The sequence below is a fragment of the Mytilinidion resinicola genome (genome assembly GCF_010093595.1).
Source record: "Mytilinidion resinicola strain CBS 304.34 unplaced genomic scaffold BDZ99scaffold_41, whole genome shotgun sequence".
Taxonomy (NCBI): Eukaryota; Fungi; Ascomycota; class Dothideomycetes; order Mytilinidiales; family Mytilinidiaceae; genus Mytilinidion; species Mytilinidion resinicola.
This window is the reverse complement of record NW_022985477.1, coordinates 120,852-131,392: the sequence shown is the minus strand read 5'-3', so window position 1 is coordinate 131,392 and position 10,541 is coordinate 120,852. Positions and strand designations below refer to the sequence as shown.

General features: G+C 32.3%; 1 protein-coding gene across 1 annotated transcript; it reads right to left on the bottom strand.

Moving 5' to 3' along the window:
- Positions 1–5,209: 5,209 nt before the first annotated feature.
- On the bottom strand, positions 5,210–5,569 carry BDZ99DRAFT_403597 (uncharacterized protein; the record flags this gene model as incomplete). Its single annotated transcript, XM_033716350.1, has 1 exon — positions 5,210–5,569. A coding segment is annotated over one exon (360 nt), but the record flags the coding sequence as incomplete, so codon positions are not given.
- Positions 5,570–10,541: the final 4,972 nt, after the last annotated feature.

The following is a 10,541-nucleotide window of genomic DNA, read 5'->3' as shown; positions in this document are numbered from 1 at the left end:
TCGCGATCTTTATTACTATTATAGTACTCCTTACTATTCTTAATAGGTGATTTATTATTTTGTTTTATCTAGATATTGCGGCTTAAGCCCTTAAATATATCTAATTTCGCGTAAGTCTCTGCGTTAATAGTTAATATTATTGTTATTCCTGCGGCTATAGCTATTTTTTTTCCTTTTTCTTTAATAAGTTATCCGGTAACTCTTCCTATAGCTTTTAGGAACTGGTAACTAGCTGGTTCTCTTAGTTCTGCGCCTGCTGTGGCGTTTTTAGCCTTTTATACTTTTTATCCTTTATTAAGGCGTGCAAGAATTTCTCTTACGCTTTACTTATACGTAGCTATAACCCTGTTAACCTATACCTCTATATCTAGGAACTTAGTTTTACTATTATTTTATAGCTCGGGTATATTAGTTTAGGGTTCTAATCGCGGTTTAATTATCTAGAACGCCTTATCCGTCTCTAACAGGTAGTTAATTTCTATACTTTTAACTTCTACGTCCGCGTAGTAGTTATCTATAGGATTACTATTATACTCTTTATTCCTTATTATAGCAATAGTATATCTCCCTTTCCTCTAGGTTAAATAGTACCCTATTACCTACTTATCTAACTAATAGGTAAAGTAGTTATTATTATAGCACGCGGTCTATAATATAGAGTTGTAGCGGTCTATACTTAGCTTTATTATAACTACTACTATTTAGGTGTTCTTAGAGCACTTATTCGCGAAGTATTCTTATTCTCCGCATAATAGGCATGCGCTGCTGCGCTTTCTATCTTACCTTTCTTTATTAGTAATTAGTTTACCCCTTTAGTAGTTATGTTGTTTTATAATATTAATCTCTATACAATCTTTATAGTCGCAATTAGTTACTCTTAGCTTTAGTCTAGCTAGCTAGGCGTAGGAATAAAGTCCCTTTTTATCTGCTTGTTCTAGTTATTACTTATACTATTAACTGTTAATCTATATAGCTATTTCTTTAAGTTTATAAAGTATTAAAGGCCTTTTACCTTATATAATTTTATTCTTAATATTTTCTTTAAAACCTTTATAGTATTATACTTACAGAGCTTTATCTCCCTATAATAGCTTAAACGCGATTTATATAAATTCTAAAGTATAGCGGCTAGTTAAGCCCTTTTGCTTTAGAACTGCAATTTTTTACTCTACTATCTATTTTTTATTAGTATTTCTAAAGGTTATCTAAAGTACCGCTTTAAAGTTTTTATAGTTGCTAAATATAATATTAGTTTCTAGTTTCCGCTTATCTGTATTAGTATTACTAAGCTAGTCTATAAGTATTAGGTTAAACTAGTTAAACGCTTTTTTTTTTAAAAAGGTTGCTGCTATACAGACCTTATTAGATTTAAATTTAAGGTTGTTCTAGTTTATACGCAGGTATAGCCTTATCTGCGTTATAAATACTTATAAGGTTTCTCTATTACTAGTAGACTCTTCGGCTTTATTTATCTTATAGCCTTTATAGCTAGTTATTCTACTAGTAGTAAGCTTTTTTTTAAATAACCTAGAGATTTCCCTATAGGGCCGCAATTTTTTTATTCTTAGTATTGCTAGCTTCTTCTAGTACTTATAGCCGTGTAAGCAATACCTGTATATATATTACTATTTTAGGTATAGTTAGAGTTAGTCTAGTAGTTATACTGCCTAAAAGGGTTAGTAGGGCTATTTTAATTAATTATTTATATATAACTTCTTTAATATAGCAGTATTTAAAGTATAATAGGTTATCTTTTCTATACCTTCTAAGTGTTATATACTAAGGCAGGGTATAGGTTAAGTTATTATCGGGGTGCAATAGTTTTTAAAAGGTAAGGCAAGATTAATCTTAGGTATAAAACGGGGTTATTACTTCTAATAGGTAGTATTAAAGTTTTAAGTTAAATATACTATTCCTATCTACGCAAAGGAGCGTCCTTATATATAAAAGCTCCGTTCTAAGAAATTTATAGCTTGTTCCTGCTTATTTAATCCTTAATAAGCACGCTTACTATTACTTATTCGATTCCTAACAAGCACGCTTACTATTGCTCGTTCGATTCCTAATAAGTACCTATATAACCTTTTATTTCGTAATATCCTGTTCCTAGATTATTCCTATCTACTAGCAGTTTATAGGGGAATCTAGGATTTCTATACGTTCTATATATAACCCTTATAGTCCCGTAACTTAGTTCTATATAATTAGTTTTATCTATTTACTTATTTCTATAAGTGCCTTTATACTCGGGTGGTTTATATTACAGGTTGTAATATAGTAGTAAAAAGGGTTTTTTTTTTTATATATACGTTAGTTATATAAAAAACCTTAAAGTAGTTATATTTATAAAAGCCGGTATAAAGGGTGTAAAAAATAGGCGTTTTATTAGAGTAGAAAAGCGTAAAGTCGGCTTTATAGATAAAACGTGGTTTTAGAAGGGTTTTAGAAAAGTTAGAGCTAGAGGCCGAAGTAGATAAGTATATAGGGTTAATGCTTTAGAATTAGCTAGTAAAAGTAATTATTAGTTTAGTTCTTTAAGTTATAATAGGAGTAAATAGTATATATACTTTATATAAAAAAGTCCTTTATATTAGAAAGGCTAAGTACAAGTTTAAGTAGTGGCCGAATAACCTCTATACACTACGCATTTTTATCCTGCCTATTTTCCGTGCAGTGCCTTGCGTATAATAAGATGTTTTTTATAGCCTTTAATATATTTTAGCTAACTACTAGGTTGTTATTATTAGGGTTCTATATATATTTACTAATTTATTAAAGGCCGAGCTCCGGGTTAGTTATAATAAACTTTTTTAGCAACGCAAGCACCTATTACTCTATATTATCTAGCTCTAGCTTATCTATAATATTCTAAACCCTCTAAAGTATAGAATTCTTTACTCTATTTAAGGGCTCTATTTATATTAGCAGGTTAGTAAATTATAGGTTTACTTATATCTCCCGTAAGGAACTTAATAACTATTAGGTCTTGCTTACTTAACTAGCAGGCAGTATAAATATACTGTGCTTTTTAAGTATTAAAGGGTGCAATACTACTAAAATACTCTGCTTAGGAAGTATTTTATTATTAATTTAGGCGCGCTTTAGGCTGTAACTATATTCTATAAATATAGCAACAGCTGTTATAGGTATAGGCGAATAGCTTAAAGAAGGAAGGTGCGTAGAAAACAGTTCTAAAGCAGCGCGCTTTTGCTTTTATAACTTTTAGGTACCGAAATTAGGGCTAGGTATAAGCTAAGCAAGCTAGAATAAAAGGTAGGTCTTTTTTTTAATAGTAAGTAATAGGGAGAAAGGTAGAAAGGCGGCTATTAATAAGTATATTAAGGATATATACTAGAGGCATATTATTATAAGTACTAGGGGTATTATAGCGGAGCTCCGGCCTGTATTTATTAACTCTATATACGTAGTAGGCCCGGTATTATACTATAGGCAGCTATACTTTATAAAGCTTAATATAATACGAATATATTACGCAGCTACTATACTTAACCCTGCCGGCAAGCTATTCTATATAGGGGCCTAGAAGGACCGTCCCGCTATATATAACTAGTTACTAGCTATAGAATATATATAAAAGTAAGCAGAAGAAAACGCCAGTAATAAAGACTAAAACGGCGTTAGCAGCAGTGTTTATATAAGGAATATCTGCTGTTCTACTCTGCCTTATAGGAGAAAGTATATTATTAATAAGCTAGAAGCCTACTAGAAGTCTCTATATATAAGCAGTAACTACCCTTTTTATAGCCGGCCTAAGTAGTAGCTGCTATATTAAACTAAGTAGCTTAGTAAGTTAGTGCTATAGTATATATATTTCTAGAAGCGGTATAGCTTTAAGCCTATCTATAGGTCCGGCGTAAATCTACAGGTTTATATTACTAATAGCTTTTTTTATAGAAGTAAATTAGCCGAGTTCCTTACCTTTAAGTCCTTATTATAAGGCCTTCTCTGCGCAGCTAGCAACTTACTAATAGCTCCGCGCCTAAAATCTATATAGGAAGTATTATATTTAATTTTAGAGGCCTCCGGCTATAAAACTGCATACTTAAGAAAGCGTTATAGAAAAAAGAACTTAGAGTAGCAGGCTAGAAACTATATAGGCAGACTATACAGGCTAGAAGCTATATAATATATAATAGAGGACGCTGGCTATAATATAAAATTAGTGCAAGTTTAGAAAAATATTAGAAACTATAGTAAACGCGTTTTTTAGGTAGTTCTAAGTTTCTATATAGTTATGCGAGCTTGCTATACTAGGCTAATACTAATCTAGGGTTTTTTTTATAGAGTCCGCTTTTATAATACTTTAGAACTTTTAGTTCTTTTATAAGCTGCTTCCTTGCTAAAATAAGCAGTTTTATAATTTTTATAACAATTAAATTTATAGTTATAGTATATAAGCTATAAGTAGATTTACTAGAATTTAGTGCTGATTTTTATATAGCTAATAAAGCTAGTTAACAGCGCGCAAGCCGGAACCTTTCTGCTATACTAAGGATTACAACTTTATTAATTATATACGCATTTTAGCTTAGAACTTTTTATAACTAGTATAAATAGTATCCGAAGGCCTCCTCTTTATATATACAGCCTGAAAAGTATATTAATTATAATTCTAGACACCTCTTAGCATTTAAATACGTAAGCAAGTAATAAATAAGCAATCTATCCGAAAAAGGCCAACAACTTAACTTAACTCGAGCCTTAATTTCAGTTAATTAATTAAGCTAGAGGGCTATAAATTAAGTTGCTTTTTTGCTAGTAACTCTGTCTTCTATAGAACCGCAATAGAATAGCTTATAAAAGTAATAAGCTATTGCCTTTAACTCCTGTATATAGGTACTTAAGGGCCTTCTATAGTTATTCTAACTTTATTCTAGGATATTTTCTCTTAAGAATATTATAATAATCCTAATTTAGTTAGTAAATATTATATTCCTACTATACCGACAAATATACCTGCGTATTTTGTTAAAACTCTACTATATTTTTCTCCCTACTAAACTTCTTAAGCCTTTTTTAAGCTCCTACTTCCCTTTAAATACGCAAAACTAAACCCCTTAGTTAATTCTGCTATAACTCTATAAACCCCCTTAGGCTACTCTACTTTTCTACCCTTTTCTAGCTTCTTCCGCTAATATACTATATACGCCTCCTATACCCCCCTTTCTAGCAGCCTAAAATAATACTTCTAATTAAACCAACTTAGCCTTTTTATAATCGCCGGATCTAATTTATTAAAATAATTTATACTCCTAATTATAAAAATCCTATTATTTAACTCTAACCTATTAACTTTATTTAAAAAGTAGCTCCTTATTTTATTCTGTACTAAACTATCTAAATCCTTAAAAATAAGTAAATATAGCGCCAACGCCTGCGCCTGTATAAAGATGCTATAAATACTAACCTGCGGCCCCTTATAATTCTTAAAACTCTTAATATATAGACTTAGCACTAGGTCGGGCCGCTTATATAGCGCATTTATAAGCGCCTTAATAGAGATTATCTTCCTATTCCCTAGCATACTATAGAAAATAATACTACGCTTCTACAGCACTGTAAATTCCTGGTAAAGGGCCTGCATATTAAAGAAACCTTATACGTTATTAATAAGACTTACTTTTATTACGTTGTTAAGGATTACTTTATTCTATAAGGCGCTGTATACTGCTGCCTATAGCTTATAGTTCTTAGCTTAGTAGCTATTATTAAAAATATAGATCTTTTTATAGAGTTAGGAGGTCTATTTACCGGCTACTGGAAGTAGCGTATTAGTAAACTTATAATACCTATTTATAACTTTAACGCCTAAGCGTAGTAATAGTATATAAAGTATTTATATTATAGTATATAGTAGCTTAGTCTACTTAATATTATAGACTAGGAACTTATAATTCTTTTAGGTATAAAGGTATTACCTAAACTTTATATAATCCCTTAGTTTCCTAAGGTATTTCTTTTTTTCTATACCTTTACCTACAGGCTTCTAGGTATAGGTGGCGTTAAAAATATTACTCTTTAGATTTAGTATAGCTAATACTTTGCCTGTAGACACGAAGTTAAGAAGATTATAAACGCGTAGCTTAGTAGTAGTTATATAGTAGCTTAGGTGCGTTTTATAGAAGAACTTAAGAACTGTAAAGTTAGTTATTATATAGTAGCTATTAGTATATTCTTTAAATATAATAAAGGCCGTATTATAGAAGTCTATAGTTTGCAGAAGAAGTTTTTTAGTAGTGCTTATAGCCTCTAGAGGGTAGGTTTAGGGGGATAGAAAGGATAGAGCCCGGAGGGAGCTAAATAATATAATTTTATATTGTTAAAATATAAAAGAAACAACTAAACTTTAAAGAAACACGTTTTTATATCGACAAATATAAATAACTAATAGTTAAGCTAAAAAAGGTATATTTAAGGGGAATTACTATACGTAATACCGCTATTAAGATCTATATAATAGCACGGAATAGGCCTTACTATAATCTAATATAGAAGTTGCAACTTATAGGTTAAACTAACCCTAATAATTATAAACCGCGCCTTAATATATATATATGCAATATACTGTATCTAGTAATAGGTAATAGGTAAATAACTTAAAGTAACTATAAACCCTATCTCATTAAATATATGCACCGTATTAACTTCTAATAGTAGGCGCTTCCTAATATATCTTTTATATAGACCGATTATCTTAAAGAGCCTATTATTATAATAGTCCCGCAATAGTAAAGTAGTTAAATTTCTAAGTTAGGAGCTAATAGCTTTACAGGTTATCCGCCTACTACTACTAGTAAATAAATTAATATATATATTAACTATCTTCTAATAATAGAAGCTCCTAACGTGTCTATAGCGTGGGCTAGGCTCTGCGCGTTTATACATGCACTGCGTGCCACGGTCTAGCGATAGGAATAGGGGGATAATATATAGTAACTATAGTTCCTATTTTACTATATATATATACGCTATAACACTCTATAAGGTACTATATAGACTAATTCCGCATATATATTTATATTTCTAAGGATCTGTTATTATAATATCCTTTACTACTGCTAGCCGCTTAGCTTCTAAAGGCAGTACTATATTAAGAATTGCCTTCCGTTCGGCCGGCCCTGTTTATCTTCAATTTCTTTGCTAAGGCGCTACTAGTTGCTCTATACGCTCCTTTTCTAGCAGCATATTATATTATCTAGACAACTTTATATCTATAGAATTAAAAGGGCCGGATATAGAATAAGCCGATAGGTAAGGGAGCGCTTTTAGAGGTTAGACGACTATAATATAGAATATACTAATAGGAATAGCTTAAGAATTAAATTAAATGCAGGCGAGAATGCCTCTATATAAGCTAAAATAACTTAACCTCCCCTCTACGTATCTAAATACTATAACCCTCTAGTTCTATAGTATAGTAGCTTAGGATTAAGGATAAATTCTAAGTCTAATTTAGAATTTATTTGTTCCTATCTTAATATTATAATATATAAACCGAAAATCCCTATAATATTTAAGAACAGGTATACTATTTAGAGTTGCAGATACTTTAACTATTTCACCTCGCTTGTCTATAAGGCGCCTTACCTTCTTAAGAATAATTTTACTATATCTCTGCCTTTAGTATTAGCTATAAACCGCGAACGTTTAAAGCTTAATACTATATTCTTAGAATCTCCTAGTCTCTTTAGTAGGTATTTACAATTTTCGGGCTAATTTCTTACTTTTTTTTTAGCTCCTCTATTTAGTTAAGATATAATATTTCTATATTTAAGTTTTTATCTCTTAATTCGCGTAGCTGGGCCAGGGATTATAAAAAAGCTGTTAATTAGTATATATATTACTTAAATATACTCCTTTTATTTATTACTCTACTAGAGAGCTTATAGGGCGTTAGAATACCTACGCTAATAACGTAAGTCTAAATATCCCTTAGTCTATTATATACAACGCCCGTTTCCTACTTATTTATATTAACTTCTGCCTTTATTATAAGTATTATACTATTATTTATAAATATAGTAACGTATTCCATAAGCGAGCCGTCCACCTAAGCGAGCCGTCCACTTTATTATAAAAACCTGCCTTAAACGTTAATTGCTCCACAACGCTAATAGATATCAACTATATACAACTTGTAGCCTAATCTGCAGCAACCTCTGCATCGTTTTTACACGTACGAATATTGTGCCCTAACTCGCCGCAGCGCCCACAGCGCCGCACGATTCTATTAGAGCCTGCTCCACCTTGCTGCTTTTTACTTTAAGCGTCCTTCTTAAGCCGTTAAGCAGCTATTTAAAAGCCTGCTTCTATTATTAGAGTTCCTTCCCTCTAAATGCGCTTTTTTTTGCGCGCCTTGCGCTTTATAGCGGCTTTATTTGCCTTTTAAAGGCTGGTAACAGTATTACGCAGCAGCGCAGCTTAATATATTATGCTTTTAGCACCTTTAGAAAGGCTATTAAGCGAGTTAAAAATAGCTGTAGGCGAGCTATTTTAATGCATTTAAATGCGCTTATAAATTAAAGCTAATTAAGAGCCTAGCTTAAGAGCGTTGCTTAGTGTTTTTAATTCCTATAAAGCCTCCACGGCGGCAGGCGGAGGTAATAGCGTACAGAGCCTAATATTAAGCTTTAATAGCACTGCTTCTAGATTAAGTAGTATAAGGCCTGCGCCTTAAAAGCCTGCGCAAATATTGCTTTTTACGATTAAGCTGTAGAAAGCTGCTTTAAATACTAGCAGGAACTCTAGCTTAGTAATATAGTTAATATAGTGGCGCACTAAGTCCTTAATTTAGCGCCTATACGCCTTTTTTATTAGCGCAAAGCAGCTAATATTAAGCGGCTGTAGCAGGTGCGATAAATACGCTGGCATATAGAAAGTAATAATATTATTCTCCTTATAAATCTATTGGAATTTAAGCAAGATATAGCTCTCGTGGCCATTAATAATTAGCAGCCGGTGCGTGCCTATCGTGCGATCTTTTGTATGCATATTAAAATAGTGTAGCCAGGTAATACTAAGCTTATTTATTGTCCAGCTATTATCGCTTACTGCTATAACCTAATCTAGTGGTATATTGTTGCCCTTATACTATATAGAAAGGTGGTATATACCTATAAAGATAATAAATAGTGGAATAGCCTATCTATAGGCATTAATACCTTAGATTATTATTATCTATTCGCAATTGCCTGGCTGTATAGATTTTGGATAATTACGGCGCTTAGAGCCTGTTATAACTACGCCCGTTGAAATAACACCTATTTAGAAGCCGGCTTTATTAAAGTTATATATATCTTTATCCAGGATGCTATACTTTGCTTTTATATTGCGCACAAGCTTAAACCAATTGCTAATAGCTTTTAGATCCTCGCATAGAGCTCTTTAACGGTTGTACTTTCGATTAAATTATGTTTTAAGCTTAGGTGTTCGCTTAACAAAGTTCTCTGGCCAGTTCTTGCCAACTTGGCCGGCGGCGCGCTTAGCAAGCAATTTGTTGGCCATCTCTCGTACAGCATACAAGCTAGGCGGAAATCCTCGCAAATCCAGGTCGAGTATATGTTGAGTGATAACTGATTCCTCTAGCTTTGAAAGCTTCTTCGAATTAGGCTTAGAATTGCGTCGTGGGGTTGTTCCAGCGCGTCGATCTCGAAGTGTGCTTCTGGGGACGTCATATATTGTAATAGCGCGCCGTTCGCTTGTAAATTGCTGCCGATTGATTGCTGCGATAGCCATGCATATTCGACCTTCATTTTGTATTGATTGCACGTTGTGTTGTCGACGCATGGTGGTTGGAAGTTAACGCGTCGCGTTTTCGTGATGAAGTGGACGGCTCGCTTGGGTGGACGGCTCGCTTATGGAATACGTTATATATTTAGTATATAAAGTCGGCTTTTATATCTTCCTAGTATTTATAATAGAATAGCTTCTATATAATAAATACTAGCAACGTCCGAAGCCTAATTATTATTATATAGGAAATATTATTATAGTTATCTACTATAGCTTCCTAAACTATAAGCTAGCCTATAAAGGCTTTACTTATAGTAGGCTTAGTTTATTCTACTAGGGGCAATATAATAGCAGACTATACTAAAAGTTAGTAATATTTTATATTACCGGAATACTTATACTATAATTTTATTAGTTAAATAGATTTAAGTATATATAGTCTAAATAACTAAAGGTTAGTTTAGAGTATTCTTTTAGGTACCGCTCTAAGAAATAGGCGGGATCCGGGTAGGAAATCCTTAAGAACAGATATCTATAGCGTTATTAATAGTTTTAGAGATAGTATATATATATATAGCTTATAAGCGGATTAATAAAAGTTTTTTATTGTCCTATAAACGCACGCCAGCCCCTGCCCGGATTTTCTACGGGTTATATCCTTAGTATAGGGGTATCTGCTATATCTTATATAGATATATTATTTTATTATTAAATTCTATTACGCTGGTGTAGCTCCCGTTAGGGTCCATGCAGCTGTTCTATCTAGGCTAGTTTACAAGGAGAAACCG